We start from the raw sequence: 14,725 nt of genomic DNA on the forward strand, positions 1-14,725 counted from the left end.
GTTTTAATGAGCACTAATCAGTAACTCTGATAACCAGCGCTGTGTTCTGGGAGAATAATTAGCTCCCTCTGCTGTGCAACACACCAGTGTCTTTTATTGTGAAATATACTGTGGGAGGATCAGTGCAAGGCCAGGTTAAAGACTCTTTGCAGTTGGATTTAGGTAGTTTGGGACATTGCCTGCACCAGTCTGCTGACATTTTACTCTCACTTAGTTGTATGTGTTTGGTGGCATTAGCAGGTAGTCATGTCGAAACCCTCGGTGCAGCGCTCATACCTGGTTCTGGAGAACTACATCGGAGGAAAATTTGTCCCTTGTCGGAATCACATCGACTCCTATGACCCGTCCACCGGAGAGGTCTACTGCAAAGTGCCTGACAGCGGCAAGGAGGAGGTGGGACATCCACAGACACACAAATAGGCCAGACAACAATGCAAACAATATTTGTAGTGTTATTTGGTCTGTGTTTGGCTTATGTTGTAATCTTTGAGACCATTTTGAAATCTAATACGAGTCACTTGTGCAGCTGGTTCTGAAGTAATATTTTCCATGTTGTGTTTCTGTTTTTTTGTCCACTCTGTTACATAACCCTTATGATTTTCCAAAGTGGTCTTTATTGCAAGGATACAGTGCAGGATTGTATTTTACTGTGCAATCTTGAAATCAGCCCTTGGATAAAGTAGTACTTTATTAGTATTTTTATATGTCATATAATAATGAATATAGGTGCAGGTTAATTCAGATGCTGCATGTGAAAGCACGTCAGAGGGAAGCACCTTTGCCCATTGCAGAGTCAACAGTCTAGTAATCATTAAACACTCGATCAATAAAGCTTAATGTTTTGTGTGGTAAGATGAAGAGGGAGTAACCATGTAATTCCCACTGCCATTGTAGTATTTTGTGAAATCAAAGTTTTCAGGCAATGTACACACACATTCTCCCATTACATCCAGTGACCCTTGAGCACAGGTTAGGGATAGCAAAGACAGAGTTCATTAATTATTACATTTAGGATTTTTAGTCTTAAGAGTTGAAAGTATCCAGTATATTGCAAGAAATAATCTGAAAGTCACCCAGAACCGTATGCTAATCTCCCCTTTGTATGACTCTGTGCAGGTGGAGGCAGCAGTGGCAGCAGCTAAAGAGGCCTTTCCTGACTGGTCTGCCCGCAGCCCAGAGCAACGAGCACAGGTCCTCAACAAGCTGGCTGACCTGATCGAAGCCAACCTGGAGGAGTTTGCCCAAGCTGAGTCCAGAGACCAAGGTGTCTTGTAATATTTTAACACATGTTGTATCAACCCAAGAGTCAGAGAAGTAATCAGTCACCTAGTCCGTGGATTTAAGTGAGTCAAAACTGACCAGTTTTCAATTTAAGTCTTAAACACGACTGGATGTTTCCATCTAAGTGCAGAAATAAACTATCACTAAAATTGTTTGGTCAATATAATCAGTCATTACACATAATTTGCCAAGACTTAAGTCCTGCCTGTGCCATGTTTGTGACAGGCCACTACACAAAAGTGACAGAATAAACGACTTGCTGTTGATTTGGGGTTTTTTTTTTTTTTTTTGACTCATACCAGTACTGGCTACAAAGCTGTTTGGAAGGTTTGTCCCCTGGCGTGGTGTCAGAGGAAACTGGGCCAAGACTTTGGGTGATTAAAATCAAATGAGTATGAAAGAGTTTAGCAAAGTTCATGGTAATCTGAGTATGAGATTTTGGGTAGTCCTGTGTGCTAAACCGATTGAGTGACTGCCTGAGTGGTGTGCTGAAGCAGTGTCCAAAATATAAAGAGATCATATCCTGAGAAACATGAGTTCATGTCAAGAGGTCAAGCAAAACACGAGGATGTATATTTTACTTTTGGGGACATTTGATTTTTGGGATATTTTGTCATGGATACAAAGTGTGGATGAAAGGTACATTTAGATCTGATAGTAGTTTTTAAAGTAAAAGTGATAAAATGACAGAAAAGTATGCATGTTATGTCAGTGTTTCAGTTCACAACTGAATGGTTTATCTGTTACGTTGGTGTTTTTATAGATTAAAGCACCATTAATATGTAAACAATTGCTGGATTATCCTCCACTGTTCCTAACTTCTATGTCTTTGGTGTACAATTATAGGTAAAACAGTAACATTTGCACGGACTGTGGACATTCCCCGGTCAGCGTACAACTTCCGTTTCTTTGCGTCATCGGTGCTCCACCACACCACTGACTGCAGCCAGATAGACCACATGGGCTGTCTCAACTACACCATCCGCTGTCCTGTGGGCGTGGGTGAGAGCTCAGTGTGTTTGCATTACAACCTGCAAATGTTCTATTTGTGTTTTATGTGTTTTTTAAATTGTGTTGTGGTGTGTGTAGCGGGTCTGATCAGCCCCTGGAATCTCCCCTTGTACCTGCTGACCTGGAAGATTGCGCCTGCAATCGCTACAGGAAACACGGTGGTGGCCAAACCCAGCGAGATGACCTCTGTGACAGCCTGGATGATGTGCAAGTTGATGCAGCAGGCTGGTAAGACTACAGCACCCACAATGCACTAGAAATCCACTTAGACACAGAGAAGTTAGATGGGTTCTCTCATGCATTACTGCCTGTAAACATAATATGAAGATGCTCACAAATAATGCATGTCTTATTACTTACTCTCTGCACAGTGCCAAAACTCACTTTAACTTTTGCTATTAAAAAATTTTATTTATATTCTGTTAACTCTATAAAAAATTGATAATAAGAATAACTAATGATGGATACAAATGTCTGTCTCTGCAGGTGTTCCTCCAGGAGTAGTCAACATCGTATTTGGCACTGGTCCGAAAGCAGGTGATGCCCTCGTTGGCCATCCTGAAATCCCACTGGTCTCCTTCACTGGCTCCACAGCGACTGCCCAGCGCATCACAGAGCGGAGCGCCCCCTACTGTAAGAAGCTCTCATTGGAGCTGGGAGGTAAAAACCCTGCCATTATTTTTGCTGATGCAGACCTGGACCAGTGTATCGAGACCACGGTTCGCTCCAGCTTCTCCAATCAGGTGAGAAAAGAGTGTTTTTGAGTGTTAAAAAACTCTTTTAAAGGCTTAATTCTTTAAGTTTAACTTTTAATTGCCTTCATTGCTATCATTTAAAAAAAAGCACTTTTGCAATAATAAATTCATATTTATTTCAGTGGTATCATTCTTCTCATCTTTAATTTTCGGTGTGAAAATTAATAAACATGTTTTCCAAAATGTCAAACTTTTCCATTAAGGGTATAACAGTGGGTCCTACTTGATTTCCTCATCTCAAGTCGATTTGTCAAAAGTTAGCTTTCAGAACTTAATTTCAGTTTGAGCTTATACTGTATGTTTAATATTTCTAGATTAATATCTTTCAACACACAGGTATCAAAGAAATGAACCAACAGCAGGTCATAGTTTCCTGCTCTTAGCTGTTTTATCTGGCCCTGCTTATTTTAAATACTAAGCACTTAAACTTGTTTTTGGAAGTGCTTCATGGTTTCAATTTATTCTGATTACTAATGTCAATAAAATGAAGGCTATTACCTGTATGAAGAACTCTTCTGTCTGCATGTGATGAGGCTGCAATGACATGATTTGTCCACAGGGGGGAGATCATTGTCCATATTTTGTCATGAGATAGATGCATGAAAACAATGTCCTCATCCATCAGCATCAAAATCTTCCCTCATCTTTTCCTACTTTCAGGGAGAAATCTGCTTGTGCACCAGTAGGATTTATGTTGAGAGGAGTATCTACTCTGATTTCCTGGAAAGGTTTGTGGCTGCGGCTAAAAAGTGGAAGACCGGCGTGCCTTCTGACCCCAGCAACAACAACGGAGCTCTCATCAGCAAAGAGCACCTGGAAAAGGTGGTTATATAAGGTGTTGGATGCTTTGAAAGAACAGTTTTCCATTTGAAAGGGCATGTTTTCAATACTCATCTCCAATGAATTGTAATCCCTCTTTGTCTTGATTCCCAGGTTCGAAGCTTTGTAGCACTCGCCAAAGCAGAAGGTGGTGTCGTCCACTGTGGTGAGGGGGTTGATCGGCTGGACCTGCCTGAGCAAAACAGGTCCGGCTACTTCATGCCAGCTACTGTCATCTCAGGCGTATCTGACAGCTCCCGTGTCATGCAGGAGGAGATCTTTGGCCCCGTCACCTGTGTCAGCCCCTTCAACACAGAGAATGAAGCTGTTTCCAAGGGTAACGGGGTGCGTTATGGTCTATCGGCCACTGTGTGGTCTCGAGATGTGGGGAAGGTTCACCGGGTGGCCAAAAAGTTACAGGCAGGTTTAGTGTGGACCAACTGTTGGCTGGTGAGAGATCTGAACCTGCCTTTCGGAGGGATGAAGAACTCTGGTGTAGGAAGGGAAGGGGGGAAGGATTCCTACCACTTCTTCACAGAGGTGAAGAGTGTCACGATCAAACACTGAGGAACGAAAGGAGGGTGACAGCAGTTTTTAGTCTTGATTGGAGGAACAGTTTCTGTTAGAGGCAGGTACAGAGATTTGGGGAAAGTTGTGTAGTTAATCATGACTTTCATCAACCTGCATCAGCAACTCTTAGGAATTTCAAAACAGATTTCTCCTCACGCGCTCTTGGATTACTGAAGCTTGTGATTAAGTCACATTTGTAGAATACAAAAGTTAGAGAAAGTCACATTGTAATAATACAGATGAGTAAACCAGCAGAGATCCAAAAGAAATGTTTAGTGAATAGAAAATATATCACCATGTAAAACATTAGGATATTATACCTTTACCATTTGTTCTTTCTTGAATATTTTGTATCACAGAACATTCTCTATTTTTGAGCATTTCTGAGCAGATGAAATGAATGGAGTGGTTTTTGGTCTTAAAATTAGAAAAGGTGCAGACCAGACAAGGTAAAACCAGATAAGGCAAAAGCTTATTTTCTTTTCCCCTTTCAAGAAAAGACGTCAAGGGCACAATTTATGAATTTAAGAACAGCAACTTAATCCAACATCCTTCAAAAGTTTAAACCGCAGGTTCGTGTCCTGCATGGCAGTTCAGGGAGTAACACAGCAATCCTGAAAAGAGGGCATACAAACAGTGATAATACAAATAGAAAAAAACCTCATTATGTGCCTCAGGCTAAGCAAACCCAAGAACCAAATCATTGCGGCTGAGTTTCATCAGCACAAGACATTTAGGCTGACATTTGTTCAGGTATTTTGTAACACATACATGTGTTGCCCCAAATTAAAACACCTTACATAAATCCCACATGTTGTCAAATGTGTTTTTATGTTTACTTTTGAAGTCTGGGTAAGTCTTATGTCATGGTTGTCTGTGGAATGCGGTAACTGTTGATAGTATCTGTGACACAATGTCAGTAAAAGATAGACAGATGTCCGATTATAGGTCTGTTACAAAAACAAGTCCACCAGAAGATTAACATTCACTCTGTGTCACTGTGAAAAGGAAGAAGGCAAAGTTTTACATTCGCATCAACATACTTTGTACTTTTCATGTGTTGTGGTGTTATCCTTTATGGCTGTACGCCTGGTCAAAGTCTGCTCTGTTACAGAATTTTTTTTAACGTCATGCTGACTTTACAGTATGTACTCAGAAGTAACTGTTTTCATGAAGTTTATTTTCTTTTATGTCTGACCTGCTGACGTAGCAAAAGTGAATAAGTGTCAAACTAGTCCACGTGGTGGTTGGGCAACATGTTTGAAGGCAGAAATAGGAATGTCAGCAGGCTAAATGAATTGCATGACTCTGACTGGAGACACATGTTCCAAAAAACTGTCATGAAAAAACCCTTAGTGCTTTACAGTAGAGCATCCAAATGATAGAATGAACATGCTTACAGTGAAAAAGCTAACACGCTAATGTTTAGCAAGTTTAATATTTACCATGTCCACCTCACTTGTGCGGATTAGCAGTAAACACAAAACACAGCTGAGTCTGATGGTAATTTAATTATTTTTTTGTAGGTATTTGGTTGTAAACCAATTTGTTAGACAATTTTAAATTTTGACCTGATGAACTAGATAAAAACTTTAGGGCTCTGCAAAGTTATTACAATTTACGGGACATGAACATGTCTGCACCAAATTTTCAAACTATAATCTAAATCTTTTTAAATTTAAATGATGCCACCACAGCTGTTCTCAGCAGGTCGCTCCATCTTCTCCTTCTGTAATCACGTTTTTCTGCACACTACCCCTCCCTTCTTTGACCCCCCCATTAAACATATCTCCTCTCTTTGCTTAACACCTGATCATGACTTAATGCAGTGTGAGATGAGACTGACGTGGGTGGTGGATCATGCATGCAAATGTGCATGTGTGCACGTTGCTCTCTGCCTCATCTTGGCCCGCCGTGCCAGTTTAGGAAAACAGGGTACGCGGGGGAAGCGCCCTATCCGTTAAGTGAGTGTGTAAAATCACGTCCCCCTGGTGAGCTGCACTGTATGTGACATTTACCACAGAGCCAGTGTGTGTGTCCCACCCTCTATGTTTTGGCTAGGGAATGGGTATTGTGCTGTGTCAAGCTGCATGGCTGCGTACACACACGCGCACTCCTGTGCCTTCCTCGAACATAGCGTGTGATGAAATGGATACCACCCAATAGTCAGGTTAGGAGGTCTGACGAGATGTGTTTTGTTGCTGCAGCGCACACACACACCCACACCCACACCCATCCAGTCATAATCTTTGAAACGGAGTGGGAACAAAGTAAGTCAGCAGTTATTTCATTTTCCTCCGTTTCCGCCCTTTTTCTTGATTTATCTACCATCTCTCTTTCGTGGATGTTTCATTGAGAAGGAAAAGGCTCATTGAAGTGGGTCTCAGCCCGCTGTACGTGACTCTGAGGACACTGCCGGTGGCTTCAGCCAAACAAAGCATTTAACTTTCACCTCTCTTATCGGGCACAGGGAGAAATTAAAGTAGAGCATCCTTCCATTTTATATCCATTTGGAAACTGGAATATCTAGAATATTGAAAGATCTGTTTTTTTCTGTTGGCTGCAAGGATGTGATAGGCCTCCTGCAGAGGGTTTTCTCATTGGTATGTATGTGGAGAGAACAGTCATAGGCAACAGCCGTTTTCACTCTTCTTTTGGCCACAATCCAGTGTAATAGGTCTGTGAAATACTATCTTTTAATGTGCTTTAATTGTAAACATACACACAGTAACATTTGATTGTCTGGAGTATGTGAATGTGTGTGCATGAGAGCTATATAGATAGAGACAGATTACAAGAGAAAGAAAGAAAAACAGACAAAGAAAGCATGAGCAAGGTCCAGTCCTGATGTGACATATCATTGTTTCCTTGTGTCCCAGATTCTGCAGATTGTCAGCTTTGTTTACATTTTTGTTTTTGCTTGACAATTGTTGCTTGACTTGCTATGACATCTGAAATCAGTTCAAATCACAGGACTTGTTCATTGAGTCATAGAAAGAAAAAGTATTCTAGGGAACAGTAAAGACAAAACTAGAAAGCAGTGGTTTATTGTCTTTCTGTCTCTTTCCTTGATCCTGTCCATGGCATTTGCCTTTTATAGCTTTGGTTTTCCTCTCTTCTCCTCCTTTAATGTCATGTATCACACACAAGAAGTTTGCACTTTCTCACCACCAGCCTCTGCTTCTCTCATCACACTCACGTCTCTCAAGGCCTTCTGTCACATTTGGGTTTGGGGAATTTTCCACAGTGGGCAGCCTGGGTTTTGTGGTAGATAAGCCCTCAGATGATGCTGAGTACTGAGAAAATGCTGCAGTTCAAGCAGGTTAAGCAAACTCAGCCAAGAAAAGCCAGTGTGTGTTTGGAGCGTGAGAGAGTTTCTTGGCTACAGAGGGCCAAATGTTTGCAGCTGCGTGTCAGTCTCTGCTGAGGTGCAGTGTGTTTATCAGTCTGAAAAGGTAAAATGACGGCTAAAGCTGGAGCCACACACAGAGAACCTGGCAAGGTACAACTTCAAGAGAATGTGACAAGGAAGATGAGTAGCAATTAGGTACAACATCCTCTAATGTATTTCACAATTATGCACACTGGTTGTAGTTGTTGCTTTAAAGACCTTGTGTGAGGAATTTTGCTTGAAAAAAAGGAAACATTCACTGCTTTCCTGACTAAAGAAAGACACCGGAGTTGGAAACCTGCACTCATAAATAGCATTAGTTTCAAATCAGGTCAGTATGCATTGTTGACTGACTTGTTTTGGCCATGGGCTATCACTAACTGAAACCTCCCGTATCTGTAACCTCAGCAATCTGCACATTACTCTGTGATTCCGTCACATAGATTTTCCCCTGGAAATCTCAAGGAAAGGTTTTTCATAACTCATTCAGCAACAGATTGCATTTTCAAAGGAGGAAATGTTGGATTTAAACATTGGTTTTGCTTTGAGCAATCTTTCCGAAAATACAGTAGACATATGTGGGATTAGCAAAATACTTTTGAAGATTTAACCCTCAAAGGGTATGTACCTAATTCACAAAGTAATGTGCAAAAAGGTGCTGTCACATTTGGGATCATAAGGACCTTATATATATTATCTTTATACAATAAGATTTGAAATGCATGCCATATATTAGCGATATTAGTGATGACCACCCACGTCATCACCAACTGAAACTCACTAGTATGGTTTGGAATACATGCTGCTCTGTGCTTTATGTCTTTAGTTTGTGACTTAATTTTACGCTGATGATAAGTTTTGTCATGCTAATTTAACAGTTTGACTCACAGGCTAAATCCTGTACAACATCGTATCACTGTAGTTGGCAGGACATGGTGGCCTAGATCCATTCTTCCTGACAAACTGAGTGAATGATGTGTTTATCCAGATTATACATCAATTAGAGTGTTGTGCTTGACACCATCTGGTCTGTATATTTGTTCACAAATAATGTAATAGAGAAACAAATTCCCTCTTTTTACCTCTGGGCAGACATCCATAGTGTACTTAACCCATATTGGGGAAATACATCATGGGACACTGGATTTTTGTTTTCCTTATCTAATGAAATTAATCTGCTTTGTTTTTTTTTAGCATCAGTACTACCAGGATTGTTTTTCAGCATTCAATAGCTACACTGGCAGGTTTGACAGTGTGTGTGTGTGTGTGTACCAAAGACTCATGGGAAGCCAGGTGAACAGCTAAGAAGTGGGGCAGGACTTTGGCTCTTTTTTCTTACATGCTACAAACAATTAAAGAGGGGCAGTCCATGCTGCGTATTGTGTGCCAGATTTGTGGACAAACAGTAAAGAGCGAAAGGGATGATGATTTAATTTGGTGTAAAATGGAGCACAGTGCAAACACGTGTCAGGAAGCCCCAGGTCATGCCATTGTGAAAACACTGTGCACAGTTTGTACTGCTCAAAAAGGGTCCTGTTGGAGGTGTGGTATTTTGCATTTGAAATGTTGCCAATCCATCCCTGCAGTGTGGATGGCAAAGTGACATTGTGAAATAAGAAAATGTTTTATTATAGAAAAGATGACAGATGTGGAGTGAAGTAGGAGGGAACTTCAGGATTATACCTGAAGATCCACATGATAGTTTAGAGGAATCATTATGGCAGATTTGGGCTTTGGAAAAAAAAATTGAAAAAGTAGCAGGAGATCTAAAGAACTGATCCAGGCAGTTGTGGAGATTAAAATGTGTTGCCTATTGTCTAAATATGGCCATAGATTGGAAGCACATTTTTAGGCATTGCATTTCAAGTCCTCAGGCAGCAATGATTCATGCTTGAATAAATAGTTCCTCTATCTTGAAGTGGTTCTCCGCTCATTATCTTTCTAGTATTTTACCATTGGGAATCTTACACACCCATTTAGGAAGAGCTTGTTAGTAGCGCATTCTCTCAATACCATAATACAGGAACAGGTACAGGAAGCTCTGAAGAGATTAAACTGAGCTGGGATGTAGCTTGGGTTCTTATGTCCTGGCAGTAAAAAATCTCAGAGCTCCGAAACGTTTGTGCTTGTGCCATCATATCCACCTTTGTCATCAAAGTTAATGAACTGCAGAGGAAGAATAACCTTCTTATAGTCAGTGCACAGGCTGTCCATTTGCAGCACTGTTCTTATGTCTCCTGTGCAGAGGATGTATCCACTCTAGGCTGTTTCCATGAGAGAAGTTTGCATAGTATCGTGTAACTAATGCGGACACCAGAGGACACAAAAGCTTGGGTCAACCACAGCAGTGTAAACAATACAGAGAAACCAGGTCAGCATGGAAATATTAGATGTTTACACTGGGGCGTTTATTGATATCAGTCTGAAATACTAGAAGAGCCCAGAAAAGAAGGAACTCAAGAGAGTTTATAAAGTACGAGGCTCACTTTGAAACTCCTTTACTGACTAATAGTAAAAAAAAAAAAAAAAAAGTCCCGAGGCCTTTTGTCAGAGTTGTTCAGGTTGTCATATCAACATCAACATGTTTTCTCAATGTTTGTTCATGCACGCAGCTCTCCAGCTGAAGGACAGTGGTACAAGGTAGGCAGCAGAATGAGAGGTCATCAGTGTTGTAGGCCAACTTGCCTGATGGTGCCTCCCCTTCAGTTACCTAACAGCTCTCATTTGACACCAGGGAACAAAATACCGAACATGTTGTCACTTATATGTAGGCCGTCATGCAGGTAATCACTCATCTGGAGTGGAAATATGTGAGTGTGTGTGCTCAGCGTGGGATGATCTGCCCTAGATTACTCATTTTCAATATTTGACATGATGATGAATGTCTTTTACATAATCCCATGACTCTGTTTTCTTATACCCTGCGTTTTATACTATTATATATGTCAATATATGTTGTAAGTAACCTCTTCTGTGTGGTATGATCAGCAGGGTCAGAGGATGGAGGAGGTGGACCAAATGACTTCTCAAAGTCCTTAGAATCCTGCAAATGTGTCAGAAAAAATACACTCCACCATTCATGGGTGCTGTCTTTGCCACTTCGGCCTAACAGTGTGTCAGCTGAACATAAAAGAATATTATTTAGACTTTCTTTCAGTCTCTATATTATGAATCTTTTATCTCTGTTTTTCCAATCTAGTTGGATCTATTCAGCGCTAAGACCACGCCCCTGGGTAACCGCTTGGCCTAGATTTATTGAGCCTTAATTAAAGACTCTGAATGGAAGCAGACAAGTGCCCTTTCAGGTGAGTATATTTGGTTCAGAGGTCTTTCCACTGGGAGTCACTTAATCTTCAAAGGTTAGTAGATTCAAGATACAAGAGTTGCTGCTTAATTAAGGTAATGAATGAAATTTGGATCTTTTTTTAACATCTTTGAAAAATTAAGCATTTTTGCAAACAACGGTGGCTGCTTTAAACATTTCATTTTACTACACCCACAGATCTGCCTATAGCAGCCAGTTGCAACAGCTCTTCCTAAGTTCAAACTACTAATGAATGCAGTATGGTTTTATCCACAGTTACAAAGGATTGACAGTTAAGTGTAAAATACTGTTTGCCCCCCTTACAATTAGCTTACAGCTTGTGATGCAACTTGCTGTTGATTGCTTTTGATTAAATGGCACTACAATCAGATCGTTCCTAGCAACAGATTTTTTTAGTAGCACAATTTAGTGAATTTAGTTTGAAACTACCTAATAGCAACTACAAATTTACATGCAAACTTGAATGGATGGATTTATGAATAGCAGTAATCCAATGTTTTTTCATTTCAGTTAGGAAAAACAAGATTGCAGGCAGCACACATGAAAAAATATTTCTTGACCAGAAAAGACACTTATCCTTACAAGGACTCAAGCTCTGCCTCTGTACTGCATACCTATGAATATATGATTCAAATTTCCTACAATAGATTCTTTAAAAATATATTTCATGGCATTGGTGTCTCACTGGAAAAAGGCTCACAAAGCTTGATTTCATTTTCCACGCAGAGGGGGAAGGATGACACCAAATCCTCCCCTGAATGGAGAAATAACGAAGCCAATATGTCATGGTGGAACAGTGTGCTGGGCCTGTCACCTCCAGCATGGCTGCCTCACAAAGGCCATCAGAGCTCCACTGAGACTGCACAGAGCCGAGGCCTGTCTGTCAGTGCGTGGGTGGATGAGTGTGTGTGCATAAAGGAGGGGTGGAGGGGGGGCAGAGACAGAGGGAGAGGGAGAGTTACCGACTTAATGCTGACTGGTCAGTTCCAGGCTGTAGGACCAGATGGCCCAGTTTGGCCTCTGATTCCTCAGGCCATTGTCCAGGTGAGGATTGGTCTGCACACTCAAAATAATATAGGCAAAATATGTTTGCATACATGAGTATACAAAACCTTATCCCCCAGCCAATTTTTTATTTTTCAATTTCACCCTGAAAAACTTGCTCTCACTCTTGTTATAGTTTAAAGCCTGAGCCTATTCCCCATCCTCCCACTGTTCAGGTTAAATATAGTCTATAAAAAACATGGTTGGAGATTAGAAAAACGAAAGGAAAAAGGGCGATATGCCTATATGGTGTGTGTGAACAGAGGGTGACAGAATGACAAAAGTACATATGAAGCTGAAATTAGAACGGCCTATATGAGGATTATAAATCTGCTCATGAAGACATATTGAACTTGAAGGTTCATTCATTAGTATGACAAAAAAAAACTCAAGGTCTACTTACTAGATCTCCCTCATCTTAAAGCCTTCATCAGTAGACAAGAGAGAGATTGCTCAGTTGACACGATGTATGAAGGAATGGATTTATACATTTATTTATTTCTAAACATAGTTAAAAATAATGAATAAGTAATTGATATTGATTATAAACTGTTTTATCTGCCCCCAACTACAAAAGAAGTGTGCTACAGTGTATTATAAATATTTTATTATCTATTTATTGTTTTTGCAGTAAATGCTAAACAGGGGGGTTGAGATCAACAAGAGTTCTCCATCAGTTCCTCCTACATTTGCTCTGTCTCTTTTCCGATCTCATTTCCAGTAGGTGTTGTGTGCCTGTCTCTCTTCTCTTTCTCTTTTGATTTCATCCTACCTTTACACGTTCATCCGCCTCTTCAACCTACTTGTCTTTTGTTTTTAAGGCTTGTACCCTTTCCGGGCATTTTATTGGTTAGCTGGTGACACACCACCTCTGGGAACACAGCCACAAAAGATCAAACACACGCCTAACTACACAAAAAGTGGTCGACCCTTCCTGACGCATAACAAAAAAAGGTGCCATGTGACCTCCGCCGTCTGTTTACATTTGCTTCCCGACAGTGACCGACAGTACAACCAAGATTCTGTCTGACAACACTGATCCCTTGTCACATAGGTGACATGGGATCAGGACGTGGAAATTCCTAACATAACTCAAGTCATAATTATCCAAGCAGTGTATTGTTGTCCATATATCAGTTATTTTTATTACCCATTGATCCACCCCTCTCATAGTGAGTCCATCCCATGAACCAGGTTGTAGACCAAATGATTTCATAACACACCTAATATTTACCTATCAAACTGGTGCAAGGCCAGTGGATCTGATCCGCACCTAAATTCAGTTCAATAGCATTATTTTAAAAGTGCATTGACCTTACATACACACACACACACACACACACACACACACACACACACACACACAAAATCCTTGCTGACTTGTTCAAGCTTTTCGTGACAATAGTGCCTTGTCTCAATGCATTTCCTGACTCAGTGTGGAGAGAAAGGGACACTTTCCGGGGATTCTTCAGCTGCGTTGGCCTTGAAACACTCTCTTACAAACACACACATTTGTGCCTCAGTCTGCAACTAAACACCCCCATGGGACAATAAAATGATTTGATTTAATTTCACTAATTAGTCATACGTTGTCATAAATGTGACTGCTTTGTGGGCGGACAAGGAGCCTTCTTGTATCCTATGCTTTCTCTCTGGAGACTGTAAATCCTGATATGATCAAAGCTGGTTTTCCTTTTACGTAAAGTGTCGCACCAGTTTTTTACTCTTAACAAATTTGGAAAACCCCAGGACAACAGTAGTTTCTTATACTGTGATTAACAAGTGAGTTAGGAATTTTTAATGGGTTAGGCCTGCCCAACACATTACATTTATTCTCCTTCTATGTGGTGGTCTTAGCTATGCTTAGTTTAGCTGAATTAAATCCGCTCCCTCAACATTTTTCCAGCTTTGGATAGCAGGTGTCTGTGTCTAACGATTTCTGTACCTTTGCACCCTCTTCATGCTAGGATTGACCAGCTGTGCAAAGGCGAGGGAGGAGTCAGGCATTATATTTCTCTTTGTAGCTCTTTTTTCATTTATTACTCAACTATTTGTTGCCATTTTAATGTAAACAGCTGAGTGCAACACTGTGAATGTCTCCCTGGAGAGATTGTTTTTTTTAAACAATATTGCATCTCCCCCCTCCGTCACGGTTGGATTTTCACTCCATCTTCCAGCGTGGCTGTTTGGAGCGACTATAAATACATTGGATTTCCGCCGTGGTCGGACAGCACGACTTAAAAACTAGTTCTGAGAGACCATAAACAAGTCCTTAAGGATATAGTCTATGTTGTTTTAAATTTTCAGACCATTTTTAAAAAATGGTTTACAAATATATGGTTTCATCTATAAAAAGGCTCTGTAATTTCCTGAAATTGGTGGACAGTTGACTGTAGTTTTTGGCAAAAGCTACTCAAAATAGTACAGTAAATAATGACTTTTTTATGTATTTATTTTCAGCAGCGGATTAATACACAGTCAGAGCTTTAGTGAGTATATAGAGAGCAGCAGGACAATGTATGGCTTTGC

At 40.6% G+C, this 14,725-nt stretch overlaps 1 protein-coding gene across 1 annotated transcript; it reads left to right on the forward strand.

The window, feature by feature from the left end:
• Positions 1-53: 53 nt before the first annotated feature.
• On the forward strand, positions 54-5,241 carry aldh8a1 (aldehyde dehydrogenase 8 family, member A1). Its single transcript, XM_041065227.1, has 7 exons — positions 54-393; positions 1,117-1,264; positions 2,128-2,283; positions 2,371-2,520; positions 2,779-3,035; positions 3,708-3,869; positions 3,981-5,241. Exons 1-7 carry the CDS (start codon positions 247-249, stop codon positions 4,431-4,433), a joined length of 1,473 nt encoding a protein of 490 aa, XP_040921161.1. The 5' UTR covers positions 54-246; the 3' UTR covers positions 4,434-5,241.
• The last annotated feature ends 9,484 nt before the right edge of the window (positions 5,242-14,725 follow it).

The sequence above is a fragment of the Toxotes jaculatrix genome, chromosome 19 (genome assembly GCF_017976425.1).
Source record: "Toxotes jaculatrix isolate fToxJac2 chromosome 19, fToxJac2.pri, whole genome shotgun sequence".
NCBI lineage: Eukaryota > Metazoa > Chordata > Actinopteri > Toxotidae > Toxotes > Toxotes jaculatrix.

Bases quoted from the DNA above. Each gene is read 5' to 3' on its own strand.
- aldh8a1 (XM_041065227.1), top strand. From the start codon at position 247: ATGTCGAAACCCTCGGTGCAGCGCTCATACCTGGTTCTGGAGAACTAC. The intron at 394-1,116 runs GTGGGACATCCA...GACTCTGTGCAG, and splicing joins CTGACAGCGGCAAGGAGGAG to GTGGAGGCAGCAGTGGCAGC. The intron at 1,265-2,127 runs GTGTCTTGTAAT...GTACAATTATAG, and splicing joins AGCTGAGTCCAGAGACCAAG to GTAAAACAGTAACATTTGCA.